At 44.8% G+C, this 25,345-nt stretch overlaps 1 protein-coding gene across 6 annotated transcripts in view; it reads left to right on the forward strand.

The window, feature by feature from the left end:
• ST3GAL3 (ST3 beta-galactoside alpha-2,3-sialyltransferase 3) overlaps positions 1-25,345 on the forward strand; it is a 274,491-nt gene that overhangs the window by 39,678 nt on the left and 209,468 nt on the right. For 5 of the 6 annotated variants that reach the window (XM_040407845.1, XM_040407844.1, XM_040407848.1 and 2 more), the window contains exon 2: positions 2,769-2,913. In XM_040407845.1, coding sequence (XP_040263779.1) covers positions 2,799-2,913 — 115 coding nt within the window. In that variant the 5' untranslated portion in view covers positions 2,769-2,798. Of the gene's footprint in view, positions 1-2,414; positions 2,673-2,768; positions 2,914-25,345 lie in introns of those variants that run through there. The other variant, XM_040407846.1, reaches the window with a different exon arrangement.

Below are 25,345 nucleotides of genomic sequence, written 5' to 3' on the forward strand. Positions count from 1 at the left end.
ACCTGATATCTCCAGTTGGCCACATAATATCTGCATCCATCCACACCTGATATCTCCAGTTGGCCACATAATATCTGCATCCATCCACACCTCATATCTCCAGTTGGCCACATAATATCTGCATCCATCCACACCTCATATCTCCAGTTGGCCACATAATATCTGCATCCATCCACACCTCATATCTCCGGTTGGTCACGTATCTGCATCCATCCACACCTGATATCTCCAGTTGGCCCACGTGTGCTATCTGTTTATCCTCCTTGGGACAAGAGAGAGATTTGTGCTGCTGATGTGTTTGACTCACAGAGGATTGTTTAGACTATATACAATTGTAGCAAACCCTCAGCTGTAACAAGTATTAGGACTGTTGGTATTTCAGCCTATATCAACAAAAATCTCATTCACTGAAAAAAGCTGAGATTTTAACAATGGCGAGGAATTGAAGCACAATGTCTAATAGAAAGTTGCAGGACATTGTATGATTTACAGAGGAATGGAAGGTCTCTGTAGAGCAATTCACTGGTTACAATATCTCAATATTTGCTGAAAACAGGATTGGAAGCCTCATCAAGAGCAACAACAGTAACATGATCATCCGGCATTGAATGCCATGTTTTAATGTAATTTTTTATCTTCTGATACAGAGTTCCAAATCCCCTGCATAAACATAATTACATGATAAAATCCTGGCCACCAGCAGCCACCACTAGGGGGAGCTCACTGGGTACTAGTTATGTATTGACCTTAACAATAATACAGGGTGCGGTGAGCTCCCTCTAGTGGTGGCTGCAGATTAAGAGCATGTTAGCCTAAGTTTATGCAGGTGTTTTAGGTTCTACATTAGATAACCAGCGTAGAACGTAGAATGACGGATACATAACTTCATAATATGATTATAGCACTGAGCCAGAACAACCAAGAAAAAAGTTCATTATTACTTGTAAGCTTTACAACCAATGAATCCTATGTATGTCTCCTAGAACATTACAGTAGTTTTTAGTAGATACTGTATTGCTACATCCGTGCCCAGTTTTACTTCTCATGTTATTCTCTGGTTACATCAAAAGCTACATAGAAAATTCCCCAAGAGGCTGAACATAAACCTAAAACAGTGGCCAGGAAACGCTCACAGCTATTCCTCCTGACTGCCCCATATACATGAATGTTTGGCCGAGTGTTTGTTTTCAATTGGGAGAGCGGAATAAGTTGCTGCAAGACTCCTCTGTCCCATCCAGACTCTTCTGTCCCCGCAAGACTCCTTTGTTCCTTCCAGACACCTTTGTCGCCTCCAAATCCTTCTGTCCCCTCCCGATTCCTCTGTCACCTGTAGACCCCTTTGTTCCTTCCAGACATTTTTGTCTCCTCTAGATCCTTCTGTCCCCTTCAAACCTCTCTTATTCCTCGAGACACCTCTGTCCTCTCCAGACCCTTTGTTCTTCCAGACCCATCTATCTCCTCCAGAATCTTTTTTCCTCTCCAGGCTTTTCTGTCCGCACCAGACCCCTCTGTACTCTCCAGACTTCTCTGCCATCTCTGGACAGCCCAAAAACCTCTTCCATGCCCTTCTGTCCTCTCTTGACCTCCCTGTCCCCCTCCAGTTACCTCTGTCTCCTCCAGACTCCTTTGTCCCCTACAGACTCCTCTGTCCCCTCCCGACACCTTTGTCTTCTCTAGACCCTTCTGTCCCCTCCCTCCTCTCAAGACACCTCTGTCCGCTCCAGACCCTTTGTTTCGTCCAGGCTCTTCTATCTCCCCCAGACTCCTTTGACTACTCCCCCCTCCCATCTCTTCTGTCCACTCCAGACCCCTTTGTCCTCTCCAGACTCCTCTGCTGTCTCTTTACACCGCTGTCCAGTCCAAAAGCCTCTGTCCTCTTCCTCACACCTCTGTCCCTCTCCAGATACCTCTATCCCCTCCGGACACTTCTTTTTTCCTCTGGACGCCTCTGTACAACCTCAGACAGTATATTTATTGTTGAGGAGAACACAGGATTGGTCATGTTAAAATCCAGGTCAACCCTTTTGGTCGAGACAACCCATTCACATTAGATGGTCAGCTGGGTCTGTTTTAATCAGCAGGTTTCATCTAATGCTACATTTATGTAATGTGTCTCACTTGTGATTGCGCCTGAACACCCACAGTGCACTGCTCTCTGCTAACAGGAAACTTGCAGAATTATGAATATAGCTCTGGATGTGACTAGAGTAGCTGAAGACCAGCACAAGATAATTAAATGTGTGTTGTAATAGAGTACTAGCAGTGACTGTGACACGGGGTCAGGGGTGAGCGCTGTTCGTTTGCTCTTCTCATCGCTGGCTAGAACGCAACAGGGCAAATAATACAACCAAATACCATCTGTGTCCTCTGCCCTAATCCTGTCCTCTAATATTCCAACAGACCTTCAAAACTGATCCACCTTTTGTGGTGTAGTGGATAATGGGGCTCCAGCAGGACGTGAGGTCAATACATAAGATTAGGGACTAGGGGCCGAGTAACGCTCTGATCAAACCTGCGTTGTGGCCCCCCTTTAAATTGAAATCGGATCTCTCCTATTACGGACACCAGCGGCGCCCATCGTGGTTTGCTGGGGTCTCTATCGCTTTCATAGGAATAATAGTGCGGCATGAATCACTATTTTCCCTTTAAATATGACGGGATCTGCGGTGCAGGTATTTTATATAATAACTTAGGGTGTGTTATTTGGGTGGAGTTTGCTTCATTATCACCCCCATCATCCTCTCATGGTCTTGTTTGTTCTCCCGCAGGTCATGTAGGAGCGCAGGAATGTTTTAAAAATGGGAGTTTTGGTTTTCGTGAGGAACCTGCTGCTGGCTCTCTGCCTCTTCCTGGTGTTGGGCTTTCTGTATTATTCCGCCTGGAAGCTCCATCTTCTGCACTGGGAGGATTCACGTAAGTCTCTTCCTCTCCTGTTTTGCTGTATCTTTACTGTCCATGACTCCGCTGCTGCACCTCTGCTCTCCTGTGGTTTCCTCTTCTCACTGTGAGGTCTAGATCTTCTGTCGTGACTTTGTCCTCAGGTGGAGTTGCGGCATCATCAGTCGCAGGCTAGGAGTGTAATATATTCTCCACTGGGACATGATCATCGTTGATCCCATCAGATCCCCAGACTATGGTGGTATCTAATCAATAGGCCAGTTCTGTTATTGGTTGGAGTACGCCTTTAGACCTTTCAGTATTTGGACCCACACTGATCCCTAGACTTGGGGTATCTGCTTTCTCTTCCTGTGCACTCACTCGTATGTCCCATTCACACTAATGGAAGGTGCCTGAGCAGGTTAGGATTGGGCTGTTCGATTTCATGTCCGATCTTTTTGTTCTCAAGGGAGCTAAGCATTTGCCAGAGATGTTTGGAGGGGACACGGATGTCTGGCAGCAGCGTACTCCCCGCTCCCCATGGATCATACACGGTGGGAGTACCTGAGCATTGGGTTCACGTCTGTTAACTCCATATGGCCTCATAGGTCCCCTTTAATGTCTCTGTCCTGTGTTAGCCCTTTGCTGAATCTCAAGGTGACTCTGTGAGGCTCGGAGCTGGTGATCTCTGCTCTGTCAGTCATGAATCCAGATCTGGCCTCGGTCCAGGGAGCCTTTTTGGAAATTCATCAGTGATGAGGTATGGCTGCTCCTCAGGAAATGAACGGTATGCAAATGCTGCTGCCTGCGATCTGCCTTCATCTCAAGGGCAGTGCGGCTCCACGCTTGAGGAGACCCCAATACTCTGGAGACTTCATGGATGCTGCGAGAGCGGATTCACAAAGACACCATCATCACCCGTAGCCCGAGGAACGGCCACACAAGGCAAAGAGACCGCAACGCACCAACAATTCCATAAAAACGATGACAGCAATCACAGCACGTACTGCTGTCTCACAATTTCTCACCATTTTCAAGAACTCTGCTTGCTGTCAGTGGATGCCAAATTAATGTTTAATTCCAGAAGCTCAAAGCCTGTCCTGCCGTAATACTTGTTACATCTGAAGGGTTGTTACATTTGTATCCAGCCCATATGACGCTCTGTCTGTTTGTTACATTTGTATCCAGGCTGATGACTTAGGCTACTTTCACACCTGCGTTAGGTGCGGATCCGTACGGTATCTGCACAGACGGATCCGCACCTACAATGCAAACGATTGTATCTGTTCAGAACAAATCCGTTCTTTGAAGAGCAAAGTCAAAACGGATCCGTCCTGACTTACATTGAAAGTCAATGGGGGACGGATCCATTTTCAACTGCACCATATTTGTGTTAGTGAAAACGGATCCGTCCCCATTGTCTTACATTGTAAGTCAGGACGGATCCGTTTGGCGGAATGGAGGCTGAACGGAGGCAAACTGATGCATTTTGAACAGATCCTTATCCATTCAGAATGCATTGGGGCTGAACTGATCCCTGAAACGGATCTCACAAACGGAATTCAAAACGCCAGTGTGAAAGTAGCCTTACCTGTACTCACACACTGACACAAAATATCCAGACTGTATACAACTGTAGCATCATCAGCTCTGGATGGAAACAAAGTACTTCCATTCACTGACAGTAATCAGAGATCTGGAACATGGTGAGAAATATATACAAAGTCTATTATGTTGCAGAACGTTTCAATATATAATGATTACTATATATATTATTATTATTATTCCGCTTTACATAGGAGAAGATGAGCTTTATGCAGTCACTTTCTATACGCCATCGTTATTACAGTGGAGAACTCCGGGGGGCGCTGCCAGAGAGAGACCGAACGGCTTCCAAGTGCAGAGAGAATGCAACAAAGGATTTTATTTACAATGGACTGCATGTTCCTGGGTCATACTGACTCCTGAAAAAAGGGTCAATCCAACCTAGAAACGTGTAGTCCATAATGGAGTGGGTGACGTGTGCCCCGGGTCTCTCCCTGCACGCTATTACTGGTAGTTATGGATTTTATGGGGCAATAATTAGCAATTGCATTGGTAAATAATACCCCCCCCCCCCCCTTTCCTGAGCTATGGTAGCAAGGATAATACCCATATAGGACAATGCACATATTGCAGATGCCTATGGGTACAGCTGTATACACTGAAGGGGCTGCATTTAATGTGCAGAGATGTAGATACAGAACGAAGATTGAAGACTTCAGTATGTCCAGAGGTGCAATCTGGAAAAAGCAGAAGTGTCACTAAAGTGGCCATGGAAACAAGTACACCAGAGATTTAGCATCGTAGTCATATCATATGCAGAAGAAGAGCCCCGGTGTGATTTATGCGCAGTAGGACGTGGTGCAGACCTGACATACCCTGATACATGGATGAATGACTTGTTACATTTCCTCCCTTTACTGCCAAATATAAATCATTCTTCAGATACTGGAATGAATAACTCCGGCGCTCCAGCTGTGGTGAAACTACGACTCCCAGCATGCTCCATTCATTTTTATGCAGTTCTGAGAACAGCCAAACAAGGGGGCATCTTGGGAGTTGTAGTTTTACCACAGCTGGAGTGCCGGAGGTTAGCCATCACAGGAATAGGGTTATGTGTTGCCATCTAGTGATAGAATTGGAGAACTGCAGTGGTTGGCGATTCTGTAGAGTTACTAAGGCCTCTTTCACACGGGCGTTGCGGGAAAAGGTGCGGGTGCGTTGCAGGAACATGCACGATTTTTCCGCGCGAGTGCAAAACATTGTAATGCGTTTTGCACTCGCGTGAGAAAAATCGCACATGTTTGGTACCCAAACCCAAACCTCTTCACAGAAGTTCGGGCTTGGGATCGGTGTTCTGTAGATTGTATTATTTCCCCTTATAACCATGTTATAAGGGAAAATAATACATTCTTAATACAGAATGCAAAGTAAAATAGGGCTGGAGGGGTTAAAAAAATAAAAAATAATATAACTCACCTTAATCCACTTGATCGCGCAGCCCGGCTTCTCTTCTGTCTTCTTCTTTGCTGTGTGCAGAAAAAGGACCTGTGGTGATGTCACTCCGGTCAGCACATGATCTATCACCAGGGTAAAAGATCATGAGACGGACCATGTGATGACCGGAGTGACGTCACCACAGGTCCTTTTCCTGCACACAGCAAAATAGAAGAGAAGCCGGGCTGCGCGATCAAGTGGATTAAGGTGAGTTTAATTATTTTTTATATTTTTTTTAACCCCTCCAGCGCTATTGTACTATGCATTCTGTATTCAGAATGCTATTATTTTCCCTTATAACCATGTTATAAGAGAAAATAATAATGATCGGGTCTCCATCCCGATCGTCACCTAGCAACCGTGTGTGAAAATTGCACCGCATCCGCACTTGCTTGCGGATGCTTGCGATTTTCACGCAACCCCATTCATTTCTATGGGGCCTGCGTTACGTGAAAAACGCACAAAGAGGAGCATGCTGCGATTTTCACGCAACGCACAAGTGATGCGTGAAAATCACCGCTCGTGTGCACAGCCCCATAGAAATGAATGGGTCAGGATTCAGTGCAGGTGCAATGCGTTAAACTCACGCATCGCATCCGCGCGGAATACTCGCCGGCGTGAAAGCGGCCTAAGAAGTCATCCTGAGTCAGTGATTGTTCACATACACTGCAAGGCCCTTATCCAGGAGAGGCTGGGGGTAAGCAAAAGTAGCAGTCACCATGGGGCAACGTGAAAATGCAAACTGTGAGGAAAGCTAAGTACTATAGTATCTCTCCTAAAGAGCTAGAATGCGCTGCATACTACCACAATACCACTGGAAGGCGCTGCATCCTGACACATTACCATTAAAAGGCACTGAATGCTAGCACAATACCAGTACACGGCACTGCACACTGCCACAGTACCACTAGCAGGTGGTTGTCATTATTACTAGACAGTGCTGCAGTCTGCTACATTGACACTAGAAGGGGCTGCACGTTCCATATTACCATAATAAGGCACTGCATACTACTACATTACCACTAGATGGTGCTGTTACTTTTCCCCACTACACTGATATTTATGCTGTATATCTATTGTAAGGGGGCTCGACAGCCGCAGTACTGGGAGAACAGTATTTGGGGAATACAGTATCTCCTTATGGAGAACGCATTAAAAGGCATGAGGTGGCATCAGAGGCGGAGCTTGTTAACAGCTCATTTGCATACCTTCTTCTTAAGGGAACAGCAATAATTTGCTTGTTTCCCTGTAAGGACAGCGATGTATAGAGACCACAGTCACAAGACTGCTGCAGTCTGCAAGAAGACATTGGGGGTCATTTACAAAGACAGACTTTTTACAACAGTCTTTGTTTCCCATTTGCGCTGCCATAGCATCCACCTAATTTATGGTGGGGAGAACAGCGTAAAAACACACATGCAACAAAATAGTGTCAGAAAGGAGTTTAAAAAGTCACAAACAGGGGTCTTACGACTTTTTATACACCAAAAATCTTCCATAAAAGAGTTTATGAATGACCCCTGTTGTGTGTTGGGATGTGTCGCGCCACTTTGGATCTAATGATTGTCAATGCTGCTGCAGCGCTATATGTGATATGCTACGATTGCAACGCAACAGGAGCAAAAAATCCAGACACATCTCCGTGTGGCCTCAGCTTTATACATGCGACTACGGTGACACCTTTTTTAGAGAAACCTCTCAGTCTCGGGTTCGGGTCCCGTCACAACCTGATCATGAGCCGAGATTCATGTCACTGGTATTCAGGGGTCCAGGAAAGCTGGGTGAGGTCACCTGAGGGAGCTGCAGTTTGTGGGTGTGCTGCGGAGCTGGTGACTGATCATTTTACTTTTCTGGAGCTTTGTGACAGGATGAGAGATGCGCCTCACACACCCTACAGGTCTCCCATGTCCCCAGCTCCCCGGAGAATGTGACCCCAGGACATCGACGCTTCTCTTCAACCAAATTCTTTTCCATTTTCAGTTTTTCTTCTGTTTCTGGGAAAGCTGGGTGACAGCCAACGACTCAAACAGGAATGAGGACCCAGATTCCCAGAACCCTGAATGGTCAGTGTGTCTAGATAAACAAGCAGTGGTACATCCTGGAGATAAAGTATCCAGCTCTCCCCGGGTCCTGCATGTCACCAGGCCTGTATTTATACACATTTATATATTCAATAATTAGGACGTATTAGTGCAAAAACAGATTTACCATGTGGGAAAGCTGGGTGCGACCCCTGTGAGAGATGAAGCTTTCCTACAGCTGTAAAGTCAAGATCAGAGAAACCTCCCTAAAAACATTGCTGGTCAGGACCACTAGGGGGAGCGCCGCTTCAACAGTATCTGTATAAATCTATGCACAATGAGCTCCCCCTGGTGGTGGCTGCAGGCAGTAGATTATTTCTCTGACTTCATACAGGGGGCTCTCTGCTGGTGCTGTTGGGTGGGGGCACTTTCTCCACCATCTCTTTTCACAATTTGGATGGAGATTTACTGTAATCTTGGACCTTCATGGTTTCTTTCCCGTCTGTCGCGTCTCGTGGGATCCTTCTGACATCTGCTGTTTCTTACTCAGCCGAGTTTTCAGTTTAAAAAAAATATTTTATCAATCAAAGCATCTAAACAACTGTCATCATTCTCACAGCCGAGCATCTGAGCGACTCTCATCATTCTCACAGCCAAGCATCTGAACGACTCTCATCACTCTCACAGCCGAGCATCTGAGCGACTCTCATCACTCTCACAGCCAAGCATCTGAACGACTCTCATCACTCTCACAGCCAAGCATCTGAGAGACACTCATCACTCTCACAGCCGAGCATCTGAACGACTCTCATCACTCTCACAGCCAAGCATCTGAACGACTCTCATCACTCTCACAGCCAAGCATCTGAGAGACTCTCATCACTCTCACAGCCGAGCATCTGAACGACTCTCATCACTCTCACAGCCAAGCATCTGAGCGACTCTCATCACTCTCACAGCCAAGCATCTGAGCGACTCTCATCACTCTCACAGCCAAGCATCTGAGCGACTCTCATCACTCTCACAGCCAAGCATCTGAGCGACTCTCATCACTCTCACAGCCAAGCATCTAAACAACTCTCATCATTCTCACAGCCGAGCATCTGAGCGACTCTCATCACTCTCACAGCCGAGCATCTGAGCGACTCTCATCACTCTCACACCTGAGCATCTGAGAGACTCTCATCACTCTCACAGCCGAGCATCTGAGAGACTCTCATCACTCTCACAGCCGAGCATCTGAGAGACTCTCATCACTCTCACAGCCGAGCATCTGAACGACTCTCATCACTCTCACAGCCAAGCATCTGAACGACTCTCATCATTCTCACAGCCAAGCATCTGAACGACTCTCATCACTCTCACAGCCGAGCATCTGAACGACTCTCATCATTCTCACAGCCAAGCATCTGAACGACTCTCATCATTCTCACAGCCAAGCATCTAAGCAACTCTCATCATTCTCACAGCCGAGCATCTGAGCGTCTCTCATCACTCTCACAGCCGAGCATCTGAGCGACTCTCATCACTCTCACACCTGAGCATCTGAGAGACTCTCATCACTCTCACAGCCGAGCATCTGAACGACTCTCATCACTCTCACAGCCGAGCATCTGAACGACTCTCATCATTCTCACAGCCAAGCATCTGAACGACTCTCATCACTCTCACAGCCAAGCATCTAAACAACTCTCATCATTCTCACAGCCAAGCATCTGAACGACTCTCATCATTCTCACAGCCAAGCATCTAAGCAACTCTCATCATTCTCACAGCCGAGCATCTGAGCGTCTCTCATCACTCTCACAGCCGAGCATCTGAGCGACTCTCATCACTCTCACACCTGAGCATCTGAGAGACTCTCATCACTCTCACAGCCGAGCATCTGAACGACTCTCATCACTCTCACAGCCGAGCATCTGAACGACTCTCATCATTCTCACAGCCAAGCATCTGAGCGACTCTCATCACTCTCACAGCCGAGCATCTGAACGACTCTCATCATTCTCACAGCCAAGCATCTGAGAGACTCTCATCACTCTCACAGCCGAGCATCTGAGAGACTCTCATCACTCTCACAGCCGAGCATCTGAGAGACTCTCATCACTCTCACAGCCGAGCATCTGAGCGACTCTCATCACTCTCACACCTGAGCATCTGAGAGACTCTCATCACTCTCACAGCCGAGCATCTGAGAGACTCTCATCACTCTCACAGCCGAGCATCTGAGAGACTCTCATCACTCTCACAGCCGAGCATCTGAGCGACTCTCATCACTCTCACAGCCGAGCATCTGAACGACTCTCATCATTCTCACAGCCGAGCATCTGAACGACTCTCATCATTCTCACAGCCAAGCATCTGAGAGACTCTCATCACTCTCACAGCCGAGCATCTGAGAGACTCTCATCACTCTCATAGCCGAGCATCTGAGAGACTCTCATCACTCTCACAGCCGAGCATCTGAGCGACTCTCATCACTCTCACACCTGAGCATCTGAGAGACTCTCATCACTCTCACAGCCGAGCATCTGAGCGACTCTCATCACTCTCACAGCCGAGCATCTGAACGACTCTCATCATTCTCACAGCCAAGCATCTGAACGACTCTCATCATTCTCACAGCCGAGCATCTGAGCGACTCTCATCACTCTCACAGCCAAGCATCTGAACGACTCTCATCATTCTCACAGCCGAGCATCTGAGCGACTCTCATCACTCTCACACCTGAGCATCTGAGCGACTCTCATCACTCTCACAGCCAAGCATCTGAGAGACTCTCATCACTCTCACAGCCGAGCATCTGAGCAACTCTCATCACTCTCACACCTGAGCGACTCTCATCACTCTCACAGCCAAGCATCTGAGAGACTCTCATCACTCTCACAGCCAAGCATCTGATCGACTCTCATCACTCTCACAGCCGAGCATCTGAGCAACTCTCATCACTCTCACAGCCGAGCATCTGAGAGACTCTCATCACTCTCACAGCCGAGCATCTGAGCGACTCTCAACATTCTCACAGCCGAGCATCTGAGAGACTCTCATCACTCTCACAGCCAAGCATCTGAGAGACTCTCATCACTCTCACAGCCGAGCATCTGAGAGACTCTCATCACTCTCACAGCCAAGCATCTGAGAGACTCTCATCACTCTCACAGCCAAGCATCTGAGAGACTCTCATCACTCTCACAGCCGAGCATCTGAGAGACTCTCATCACTCTCACAGCCAAGCATCTGAGAGACTCTCATTATTCTCACAGCCAAGCATCTGAGAGACTCCCATCACTCTCACAGCCAAGCATCTGAGAGACTCTCATCACTCTCACAGCCAAGCATCTGATCGACTCTCATCACTCTCACAGCCGAGCATCTGAGCGACCCTCATCACTCTCACAGCCAAGCATCTGAGCGACTCTCATCACTCTCACGGCTGAGCATCTGAGAGACTCTCATCACTCTCACAGCCGAGCATCTGAGCGACTCTCATCACTCTCACAGCCAAGCATCTGAGAGACTCTCATCACTCTCACAGCCAAGCATCTGAGTGACTCTCATCACTCTCACAGCCAAGCATCTGAGAGACTCTCATCACTCTCACAGCCAAGCATCTGAGTGACTCTCATCACTCTCACAGCCAAGCATCTGAGAGACTCTCATCACTCTCACAGCCAAGCATCTGAGAGACTCCCATCACTCTCACAGCCAAGCATCTGAGCGACTCTCATCACTCTCACAGCCAAGCATCTGAGAGACTCTCATCACTCTAACAGCCAAGCATCTGAGAGACTCCCATCACTCTCACAGCCGAGCATCTGAGAGACTCCCATCACTCTCACAGCCGAGCATCTGAGAGACTCTCATCACTCTCACAGCCGAGCATCTGAGCGACTCTCATCACTCTCACAGCCAAGCATCTGAGAGACTCTCATCACTCTCACAGCCAAGCATCTGAGCAACTCTCATCACTCTCACAGCCGAGCATCTGAGAGACTCCCATCACTCTCACAGCTGAGCATCTGAGAGACTCTCATCACTCTCACACCTGAGCATCTGAGAGACTCTCATCACTCTCACACCTGAGCATCTGAGAGACTCTCATCACTCTCACAGCCAAGCATCTGAGAGACTCTCATCACTCTCACAGCCAAACATCTGAGAGACTCTCATCATTCTCACAGCCAAGCATCTGAGAGACTCTCATCACTCTCACAGCTGAGCTCTGAACGACTCTCATCACTCTCACAGCCAAGCATCTGAGAGACTCTCATCACTCTCACAGCCGAGCATCTGAACGACTCTCATCACTCTCACAGCCGAGCATCTGAGAGACTCTCATCACTCTCACAGCCGAGCATCTGAATGACTCTCATCACTCTCACAGCCAAGCATCTGAGCGACTCTCATCACTCTCACAGCCAAGCATCTGAGAGACTCTCATCACTCTCACAGCCGAGCTCCGATGGCTCCTCCTGCTCTCTGGTAAGCCTGGATGGAACCTACTTTTGGGGAAATGAGAGGCTCGCACAATGGCGCAATGTGAAAGCAGGGAACTTGTCCCATTCTAGGCTGGCTGCTGGTGATGCCATCTTATTATAAGACACGAACAACTGGCGTATGACATACATACAAATCCCCTTTTGGGGGGTTACAGACTGGGGGTGACATAGTGGAAGGAGGAGGATCCTCACAGCAGCACAGAGTATTACATGACAGGAGTAGCAGGAAAGGAAAAAAGTGGAGGGCTACGCGTTCAAGCTCTAGATCTCTCGGGCGCTCTCTACCATATTGCCTCCTGTCTTTGATCATTTTGACTTGTTTGCTCCGGGATTAGTGGCCTTTTATCACCCTCAGTGTTTGTCCGGATATTGGGGGTTGTACCTTGTGTCCTTATTGTGGAGGCTCTTGTACTCGGCATCGCTGTGTGAGGAGGGTTTGGCAGAAGATTCCTCTATTGGTGACTCATGGTTTAACTTTCCGTATAGCGAAGAGTCTGAGCCATGTCATCGCCTTACACTGCCAGCTGATCCTACACGAACCAGTGACCCTATCCTCAGAAACCAGTGACCTTATCATACAGAAACCAGTGACTGTATCATACATAAACCAGTGACCTTATCCTCAGAAACCAGTGACCCAATCAGACAAGGGTCCAGATGTTCTGTAGCGGGGATGATTTGGATGTGGCGACTAGTGGCGGTCCGCCCCAATAGACACGATCAGTAGGACCCTGAACCTTTCCATCATTTGTCACAAATCTACAGCAATTAGCAGGAAACCAGTGTAGTTTTGCCTCATGACCTGCAGGTGGAGTGTTACTCAGTGTACACAGTGATGGCGCAGAATTATCAGAGCATCTGGAAAGGATTGGGAATGTAGAATTAATGGACCCTTTTATTGGGGAGGCGGCTGATCTGTGCTTCATGGACGGGGAAGATTCATTGGGGTTTAATAACCAACTTTTATGAGCAGGTGTTAGGTGCACACAGGGAGATCCCCGAGACCACCAAGGTGGAACTGTGACCTCCGACCTAACGCTCAGGCATTCATCCGTGTACCTGAGAACAAATATTACTTGTAATAAATATGTCTGCCCTGAATTGTTCCAGTTACGCATGATGTATAGCAGGACTGTGCTCCGATTATTACAGGAGTGGGGTGTGCACGGGTGTCACTGACCTGCAACTCCCCAAAGAGGAAAGATTTATTAAAAATCAAATGATAAATGTGAGGATTATAAGGAAGAGTGACAACAGATTACCACATGTTCTCATGTGAAATCCCATAATATAAAGGGCTAATAATACTATAGAACCGTACAGGAACTCCAATATAGGAGGAAAATGTCTCTGGAGGTTATATCAGTACTGGAGCGTTATAAGAGGAGCGGCCGATATCAGTCACATATGATGCAATGTCTCTGGAGGTTATATCAGTGCTGGAGCGTTATAAGAGGAGCGGCTGATATCAGTCACATGTGATGTAATGTCTCTGGAGGTTATATCAGTACTGGAGCGTTATAAGAGGAGCGGCTGATATCAGTCACATATGATGTAATGTCTCTGGAGGTTATATCAGTGCTGGAGCGTTATAAGAGGAGCGGCTGATATCAGTCACATATGATGTAATGTCTGGAGGTTATATCAGTGCTGGAGCGTTATAATTGGAGCAGCTGATATCAGTCACATATGATGTAATGTCTCTGGAGGTTATATCAGCGCTGGAGCGTTATAAGAGGAGCGGCTGATATCAGTCACATATGATGTAATGTCTCTGGAGGTTATATCAGTGCTGGAGCGTTATAAGAGGAGCGGCTGATATCAGTCACATGTGATGTAATGTCTCTGGAGGTTATATCAGTACTGGAGCGTTATAAGAGGAGCGGCTGATATCAGCCACATATGATGTAATGTCTCTGGAGGTTTTATCAGCGCTGGAGCGTTATAAGAGGAGCGGCTGATATCAGTCACATATGAAGTAATGTCTCTGGAGGTTATATCAGTGCTGGAGCGTTATAAGAGGAGCGGCTGATATCAGTCACATGTGATGTAATGTCTCTGGAGGTTATATCAGTACTGGAGCGTTATAAGAGGAGCGGCTGATATCAGTCACATATGATGTAATGTCTCTGGAGGTTTTATCAGCGCTGGAGCGTTATAAGAGGAGCGGCTGATATCAGTCACATATGAAGTAATGTCTCTGGAGGTTATATGGTTATATCAGTACTGGAGCGTTATAAGAGGAGCGGCTGATATCAGTCACATATGATGTAATGTCTCTGGAGGTTATATCAGCGCTGGAGCGTTATAAGAGGAGCGGCTGATATCAGTCACATATGATGTAATGTCCCTGGAGGTTATATCAGTGCCGGAGCGTTATAAGAGGAGCGGCTGATATCAGTAACATGTGATGTAATGTATCTGGAGGTTATATCAGTGCTGGAACGTTATAATAGGAGTGGCTGATATCAGTCACGTGATGTAATGTCTCTGGAGGTTATATCAGTACTAGAGCGTTATAAGAGGAGCAGCTGATATCAGCCACATATGATGTAATGTCTCTGGAGGTTATATCAGCGCTGGAGCGTTATAAGAGGAGCGGCTGATATCAGTCACATATGATGCAATGTCTCTGGAGGTTATATCAGCGCTGGAGCGTTATAAGAGGAGCGGCTGATATCAGTCACATATGATGTAATGTCTCTGGAGGTTATATCACTCCTGGAGCGTTATAAGAGGAGCGGCTGATATCAGTCACATATGAAGTAATGTCTCTGGAGGTTATATCAGCGCTGGAGCGTTATAAGAGGAGCGGCTGATATCAGTCACATATAATGTGATGTCTCTGGAGGTTATATGGTTATATTAGTACTGGAGCGTTATAAGAGGAGTGGCTGATATCAGTCACATATGATGTAATGTCTCTGGAGGTTATATCAGCGCTGGACCATTATAAGAGGAGCGGCTGATATCAGTCACATATGATGTAATGTCTCTGGAGGTTATATCAGCGCTGGAGCGTTATAAGAGGAGCGGCTGATATCAGTCACATATGATGTAATGTCTCTGGAGGTTATATCAGCGCTGGAGCGTTATAAGAGGAGCGGCTGATATCAGTCACATATGATGTAATGTCTCTGGAGGTTATATCAGCGCTGGAGCGTTATAAGAGGAGCGGCTGATATCAGTCACATATGATGTAATGTCTCTGGAGGTTATATCAGAGCTGGAGCGTTATAAGAGGAGCGGCTGATATCAGTCACATATGATGTAATGTCTCTGGAGGTTATATCAGTATTGGAGCGTTATAAGAGGAGCGGCTGATATCAGTCACCTATGATGTAATGTCTCTGGAGGTTATATCAGCGCTGGAGCGTTATAAGAGGAGCGGCTGATATCAGTCACATATGATGTAATGTCTCTGGAGGTTATATCAGCGCTGGAGCGTTATAAGAGGAGCGGCTGATATCAGTCACATATGATGTAATGTCTCTGGAGGTTATATCAGCGCTGGAGCGTTATAAGAGGAGCGGCTGATATCAGTCACATATGATGTAATGTCTCTGGAGGTTATATCAGAGCTGGAGCGTTATAAGAGGAGCGGCTGATATCAGTCACATATGATGTAATGTCTCTGGAGGTTATATCAGTATTGGAGCGTTATAAGAGGAGCGGCTGATATCAGTCACCTATGATGTAATGTCTCTGGAGGTTATATCAGTACTGGAGCGTTATAAGAGGAGCGGCTGATATCAGTCACATATGATGTAATGTCTCTGGAGCGTTATAAGAGGATATCAGTCACATATGATGTAATGTCTCTGGAGGTTATATTAGAGCTGGAGCGTTATAAGAGGAGCGGCTGATATCAGTCACATAGGATGTAATGTCTCTGGAGGATATATCAGTATTGGAGCGTTATAAGAGGAGCGGCTGATATCAGTCACATATGATGTAATGTCTCTGGAAATTATATCAGTACTGGAGCGTTATAAGAGGAGCGGCTGATATCAGTCACCTATGATGTAATGTCTCTGGAGGTTATATCAGTGCTGGAGCGTTATAAGAGGAGCGGCTGATATCAGTCACATATGATGTAATGTCTCTGGAGGTTATATCAGTGCTGGAGCATTATAAGAGGAGCTGCTGATATCAGTCACATATGATGTAATGTCTCTGGAGGTTATATCAGTGCTGGAGCGTTATAATAGGAGCGACTGATATCGGTCACATGTGATGTAATGTCTCTGGAGGTTATATCAGGACTGGAGCGTTATAAGAGGAGCGGCTGATATCAGTCACCTATGATGTAATGTCTCTGGAGGTTATATCAGTACTGGAGCGTTATAAGAGGAGCGGCTGATATCAGTCACATATGATGTAATGTCTCTGGAGGTTATATCAGCGCTGGAGCGTTATAAGAGGAGCGGCTGATATCAGTCACATATGATGTAATGTCTCTGGAGGTTATATCAGCGCTGGAGCGTTATAAGAGGAGCGGCTGATATCAGTCACATATGATGTAATGTCTCTGGAGCGTTATAAGAGGATCAGCTGATATCAGTCATTATTTGACCAGTCCCACATTCAGCCTGTGCTCAGTATTACATGGCAGATAACAGGGAGTAATAGACTGCATTCAACAGCACAACATTGACGTTCTAGTGATTTATGAGTTTCCAGGTGTCAGTTTTGCATGATCCATAATTCCAGAGTCCGGTGCGGAATCACTTGCACACTCCTGACCTCGGGGGATACAGGGGACCCCCTCTAAACATCATTGTCAGACCTGTGGCTGAATGAACGCGAATCGCAGCGAGTTCAGAATGTTAAATATAGCAAGTATGGGGGGGCACTCACAAAAGGGACCACCACGGCAGTGACAGTGATTATACACTTTAATTTGTTAAAATTTTAAGAACATACCCCTAAAATCATACAAACATACAAATACATATACCACATATGCCCCACACTCAGTCTCTGCGTCAATGCGTAGGTATTCAAGTATAGAACCGCGTGCAAAAGATATATTGTAGTAATGACACCAGTTCTGTGGATAAATGCGCCAGCACCAGTGTACTGCTTAGGTGCAGTGATTGAATACATCGCTTCAATGTCCAGTGCACTTGGTATAGTGAAGCACAAGTCCAAAACCCAATGCGGTATGGCCCCACAATCGTGGGTATGACTCACTTGCCTCTACAGTGCTCAAAATCGAGCCCGGTCTTACCCGTCTTCACTGCCTCCTCCGCAGCGGCGATCCAGGCGGCCGCTCACCACACAGCGTCTCACGTGGTGTGCTCGGCCTGGACGTGGCGTCCCACGTGACCTGGTTGCCTTGGGGACCGGATACACGCTCGTATGACGTCACTATTGAGCGACTGCCTTGGAATCCGTACGTGATGCTTTGTTTACTTTGCTTTTGATTTTTATGTAGCCGGCTTCTTCTTTCTTTAAATGGATCCACGCTCACTTCCAACCGCCAGACGCGTTTCAGGGTCCTACACCCCTTCCTCAGTGGCCAACTGAGTGAGCGGATCCTCACTCCTTTTAAATGGGATAACCCCGCCCACATTTCTCCATATTCCTTATATCATTGTATTCTATGGAGTGGATTTGCCCCTTGTGGAGTGGGTTCCTATTCCTAGTACATGGATCATACGTTCATATATCAATTCGTTATACATATTTAAAACAATAAATACCCCTAACAACATATCTATTACATATATATAGATAAGAATGAATAAAAATACATGAATAAAAATACATAAAATAGATACTGAAGAAGACTGCAAGGTCATATCTTCTATCCGCATAGAAAACGCAATAAAAACGCAATAGAAACGCATACGTGTATATTGCGTTTTACATATAAGGCAAACGTACTCATTCGGGGGAACTGTATTATTCATCCCGAAGGACCGATGAGTGAGATTGGGGAGCCTTCCGGCGAGGAGGGGAGATCACAGTGTCGATAAACGACCAAACTGCGATGTCCCATCCCTACCGGAAAATCCCCCTACAGAAACCCAAACACTTCCATTTCGGCGTTGAGGCCTCTAGGAATGATTGTATCATACTCAAAGATCCTTCGGGATTCTTGTCGTGACATGTGTGCAATATGGTTACCCCCTCTCCATGCCTTTTTAACTCTTTCTATTGCTACAAACTTAAGGCCTGTAGGGTCACAGTTATGTATTGTTTTGAAATGTTTGGATACGGAGTGCGTCTCTAGGCCTTTTTTAATGTTTGCCACATGTTCCGCTACCCTCTTTTTTAACGTTCTCTTGGTCCTGCCTATATATTGTTTCCTGCATCCACATTGTAACAGATATATAACATCTGTGGAATCACAGGTCAGGCATTCTTGTATGTCCAAACTAAATGTGTTAACTGTAGACTTTACTACTGTAGTTTTTTTGGGGAAACTAGTTATTTTGCAATTAGCACATCTGCCACACTTAAAAAACCCATTTACTGCTAACCAATTTTCCTTTTTATGGTTATCTTTTCTCACCTTCACAGTTGGAGCTACTTTCCCAGCCAAGTTATTTGCCCTTGTGTATGTTATTTTTGGTGCTTCACTTAAGAGGGGCCCTACTATCTTGTCATTCAATAAGTGTCCCCAGTGCTTCCGGATACTCTTTTCCACTAATTTAAATTGTGAATTAAATGGAAGAATAATCCTCAATGTTTCATCGCATGACTGGGGACCACTAGCTAGAAAAAACTCTTTTCTTTCCATTTTCTTTACCTTCTCCAGTGACCTATCTATCACTTGAACTGGATAGTCTCGTTCTAATAGTTGTTGTTTCAAAATAGTCGCTTCTTCCTCGAATTTATTGACATCAGTACAGTTCCGTTTGAGTCTACGGAACTGACTGGTTGGCACGTTAATCAGCCATCGAGGAAGATGACAACTGGCAAATCTAATAAAGCTGTTTTTAGCGACTGGTTTGAAGAAGGTATTACAATGTAGTTGGTTTCCCCTTACCCATATCTCCAAATCCAAAAACTCAACTTTCAATTTGCTCACATTGGGGCTGAACACTAAATTCCTGTCATTGACATTAATATTCTGGAGAAATAAATCCAAAGATTCAGATGTGTCCTGCCAAATGAATAAAATGTCATCTATGTAGCGCCGCCATAGCACCAGATCCGTCCCCAGCCTGGGCATGATGATCTCCTTCTCCCATTGAGCCAAAAACAAGTTGGCATAGCTGGGGGCGAATCTAGTGCCCATGGCGGTGCCCGTGCGCTGTAATACTAATAATACAGTTCCCCCGAATGAGTACGTTTGCCTTATATGTAAAACGCAATATACACGTATGCGTTTCTATTGCGTTTTTATTGCGTTTTCTATGCGGATAGAAGATATGACCTTGCAGTCTTCTTCAGTATCTATTTTATGTATTTTTATTCATGTATTTTTATTCATTCTTATCTATATATATGTAATAGATATGTTGTTAGGGGTATTTATTGTTTTAAATATGTATAACGAATTGATATATGAACGTATGATCCATGTACTAGGAATAGGAACCCACTCCACAAGGGGCAAATCCACTCCATAGAATACAATGATATAAGGAATATGGAGAAATGTGGGCGGGGTTATCCCATTTAAAAGGAGTGAGGATCCGCTCACTCAGTTGGCCACTGAGGAAGGGGTGTAGGACCCTGAAACGCGTCTGGCGGTTGGAAGTGAGCGTGGATCCATTTAAAGAAAGAAGAAGCCGGCTACATAAAAATCAAAAGCAAAGTAAACAAAGCATCACGTACGGATTCCAAGGCAGTCGCTCAATAGTGACGTCATACGAGCGTGTATCCGGTCCCCAAGGCAACCAGGTCACGTGGGACGCCACGTCCAGGCCGAGCACACCACGTGAGACGCTGTGTGGTGAGCGGCCGCCTGGATCGCCGCTGCGGAGGAGGCAGTGAAGACGGGTAAGACCGGGCTCGATTTTGAGCACTGTAGAGGCAAGTGAGTCATACCCACGATTGTGGGGCCATACCGCATTGGGTTTTGGACTTGTGCTTCACTATACCAAGTGCACTGGACATTGAAGCGACGTATTCAATCACTGCACCTAAGCAGTACACTGGTGCTGGCGCATTTATCCACAGAACTGGTGTCATTACTACAATATATCTTTTGCACGCGGTTCTATACTTGAATACCTACGCATTGACGCAGAGACTGAGTGTGGGGCATATGTGGTATATGTATTTGTATGTTTGTATGATTTTAGGGGTATGTTCTTAAAATTTTAACAAATTAAAGTGTATAATCACTGTCACTGCCGTGGTGGTCCCTTTTGTGAGTGCCCCCCCATACTTGCTATATTTTACTTTTCTACTGGTCCTGAGGGTGGGACCTGGGGGTGAGCACCTGTTCCGTATAGAGAGAGGGTGAGCCGCTGTATTCTTCTTTTTCTGAGTTCAGAATGTTACAGCAGACAATGAGGAGGAAGAGACCAGTGACGTTGTTTTTTGAGATTTCGAGGGGCACATACTTTACGCTATTTGAAATAGAGACAACAAGTAAATATCAAAATATAAGAAAAAATATCTTTACGCCCTGTGTGTAGTGGTGGCTGCAGAGTGTGATCTTCACATAATGTATCATGTGCTGATGTGTGATCCTGTGGATACAATGTAACGTGTTACAATAAATACAAACAAGTGGAACTAGCCTGCATATCCTTGTCTTGTTCCATGTGCAGCCACTTGGGGGCGCCGCTTGGCTGCTCTACTTCTGCACCCTAGAAATAATTTTCAGTGCAGAAATGGAAGTTTAAATATCTGCGGCTGCTTCTACGAAGACTGCAGTATTTTATAACCCAGTGCAGGTGATGTCGCAGCATAAAAGGAATGTTATGTCCACAGTGAGTCGCCCGGTAAAGCGCAAGCAGTCGCTAGGAGCGATTAAAGAGGTGAATCCAGTATTATCAGTTCCTTCATTGGTGCTAATATTGTATCAGACTACGACTCCATGGCGGCATTTTATACATTGACCACTGGACACTTGACATCTACTTTCTTAATGTTTATACTCCAGTCACATCCAAAGCTACATCCATAGTTGTACTGGTTTCCTAGTACAAGAAAGTAGTGTATTGTGGGAGCACAGGGAGCAATTAGATAGTAAGACCTTATTCACACATCAGTGTTTGGTCAGGGATTTTCCATCAGTGATTGGAAGTCAAAACCAGGACTGGAGCCTCCACAGACATAGGGTATAAGGGAGAGATCTGCTTCTGTTCTGCGTTTAGAGCCGCACCTGGTTTTGGCTCAAAATCACTGATGGAAAGGAAATCACTGACGTGTGAATGAGGAATGAGAGGAAAGCTCTTGGGTTACGTGCGATCTGTACAAAAAATAAGAAAGGCCGTTACTTAATGTTATATGAACCTGTAAAAAGTTAACCAATAAGGCCGCGTACACATATGAATGTTCTTTGGCATTTTTCTTTGCATGTCACGTGCATTTTTCATGGCAGCTTTTGTCAGCCATGTTTTTGTAATTAGAGGAAAGGATGAAAAAAGGCCCCAAAAAGCTGCCATTGCTTCAACATACTGTTCTAAAAAAGACTCTATAGACACAAAAAAGTATCCAAATTGGAAAAAAAGGGCACTAGCAAATATATATATATACATGTGTTGTGCATTTCCCTATTTCAGCTGACATTGGGCGCTAATAATCTTTCCACGAAAAAAAACCAAAAACTGCTTGTGCAAAAAATCATAAAAACTGCAAAAGTTGGGAAAGGCACCACAAAAAAATTGTGTGAATGCAGCCTAAGGGCTCATGCACACGACCGTTGTTGTTTTGCGGTCCGTTTTTCCGTATCTGAGGTTTTTTTTCTCTGATTTAAGTCCTCTTCCATTCCGTTATTCCACAAAACATATCGGTATGTGATCCGTTTGTTGCGGATTGGAAACGGAAACAGTAACTTATTAATCACCAAAAACATTAATTGTCGTGCATTCTTAAATAATGAATATCATCATAACAGTTCATACTAAATAGGATTAGATATTATGAAGGTTTGAAAAGTACCCAATAGAGGGGCATGAGCGCCCTAACGCCCCTCGTGGCGGCTGTACCAGGCCAGGTACACTGGGTGGGGGGATGTATGGGGGGTTTTTGGAACTCAGGGGCAGGGATGGGTTTTGGTTTTGTTACATGTGACAGTGAATTGATATTAATTGAGGGCACTTCGAGATTTAGATGCCTTTATATGTATATACGCTGCTTAGCATCGAAGTGATGCATTGCTTTAAATGTACCTGTTATATGTACCCATCCGCTGTGACCAGATAACCTTTTTTACATTGGTTTTATCAAGAAAAACAATAAAGATATTTAAAAATAAAAATCACCAAAAACATGAGCAATATGGGCTGGGCAGAGCATTTCTATAGTATGGATCCGCAAAATACGGATGTGTTCCGTATTTTTTGCGGACCCTTTGACTTGAATGGGCCTCGGACCGTAATTTGCGGACAATAATAGGACATGCACTACTTTTTTGCGGAACGGAAATGGAATGCACACAGAGTACCTTCCGTTGTTTTTGCGGACCCATTGAAGTGAGTGGTTCCACATACGGTCCGCAAAAAAACCCGAACTGAAGCTGTAAGAAAATACGTTTGTGTGCATGAGCCCTAAAGATGATGAGGAGCAAAGGGAAATCCTGCCCCCGGTGAGGTGTTGCAGACTACACTGTGTGCAGCAATAAATTGTATATTTTTCGGTTTACAGCCACAGGACAGAACATGACAGCCATGCCCTGTGGCCGTCCAGCCCTGGACAACTGGGAGAATGTCATTGACTATGATAATAAATAGTTGCAGACACTTTGGTCGCTGCCCACAGACAACACACTGGGTCATCTGTGACCTTAACCGAGAGCGCGTGCTCCGAGAGGTTACATAAGTCAGATCTTCTGTCTGCAGTGTCATCAGGATGGAACTTGGTGGATCTGCTCTATGGGAAAATGTTTAATAATACGATTTATATAAACTCTGGCTTTACTCTCACATAAACAGCAGGAGCGCTTCAAAGTGGAGACCTAAACTGTTTACAGGACGTGACTCATTCAAGTCCATGTTCCCGGCACCGTCCTGTTATCCGGCTCAAAGAAAAAAATCTACACAGACAGATTTACCTTACATGTCGTGATTACAGATGAGGAAAATGAAAGAATTAAAAAAAATGGCCAATAAGAATCAAAAATGCAACAAAGATGAATGAGACAGATGTATCCTGGGTTCCTGCTCAGTAAGAGCCATGTGCATGAGACTATATGGAGGCACTCCGAGCCCATAAACCGCCATACTCTTAACACTACTGACTCTGCTGCTTTACAAGCAAAACATTCCTATATCCCCGTAACGAGACAACAACATAAATGTCACCAATAAACCTTCTATAAAATAGGAGACATGCAGAGATACAGTAGATGTGTGGGTGCCACACAACGCCTCAGAGGATGCGTGAAGCTGTAATATGTGCACGAGGCCTACAGGTATAATGTAATGGACCAGATACTGAAGCAGTTTGTGTCAGATTTTCTTTCTGTGTTTGTAATGAGAATGATACCATTTCTTATGGAGGGAGATGAATGGACTTCCTCTGCAGAGATGCCATTGATCAAAGGAAAGCTGATAGATTTCATTGGCATCTGTAATGTGTATTTCCGCTAAATATTTACAAAGTATAACAACTATAATACTGTGTTCAATGTACAAAAATATAACTACTATGATACTGCCTCCTATATACAAGAATATAACTACTATAATACTGCTCCTATGTACAAGAATATAACTGCTATAATACTGCTCCTATGTATAAGAATATAACTACTATAATACTGCCTCCTATGTACAAGAATATAACTACTATAATACTGCCTCCTATGTACAAGAATATAACTACTATAATACTGCCTCCTATGTACAAGAATATATCTACTATAATACTGCTCCTATGTACAAGAATATAACTACTATAATACTGCCTCCTATATACAACAATATAACTACTATAATACTGCTCCTATGTACAAGAATATAACTACTATAATAATGCTCTTATGTACAAGAATATAACTACTATAATACTGCTCCTATGTACAAGAATATAACTACTATAATACTGCTCCCTATGTACAAGAATATAACTACTATAATACTGCTCCTATGTACAAGAATATAACTACTATAATACTGCCTCCTATGTACAAGAATATAACTACTATAATACTGCTCCTATGTACAAGAATATAACTACTATAATACTGCTCCTATGTACAGGAATATAACTACTATAATACTGCCTCCTATGTACAAGAATATAACTACTATAATACTGCCTCCTATGATAACTACTATAATACTGCCTCCTATGTACAAGAATATAACTACTATAATACTGCTCCTATGTACAAGAATATAACTACTATAATACTGCTCCTATGTACAAGAATATAACTACTATAATACTGCTCCTATGTACAAGAATATAACTACTATAATACTGCTCCCTATGTACAAGAATATAACTACTATAATACTGCCTCCTATGTACAAGAATATAACTACTATAATACTGCCTCCTATGTACAAGAATATAACTTCTATAATACTGCTCCTATGTACAAGAATATAACTACTATAATACTGCTCCTATGTACAAGAATATAACTACTATAATACTGCTCCTATGTACAAGAATATTACTACTATAATACTGCTCCTATGTACAAGAATATAACTACTATAATACTTCCTCATATGTACAAGAATATAACTACTATAATACTGCTCCTATGTACAGGAATATAACTACTATAATACTGCTCCTACGTACAAGGATATAACTGCTATA

Source organism: Bufo bufo, chromosome 9 (genome assembly GCF_905171765.1).
Source record: "Bufo bufo chromosome 9, aBufBuf1.1, whole genome shotgun sequence".
NCBI lineage: Eukaryota > Metazoa > Chordata > Amphibia > Anura > Bufonidae > Bufo > Bufo bufo.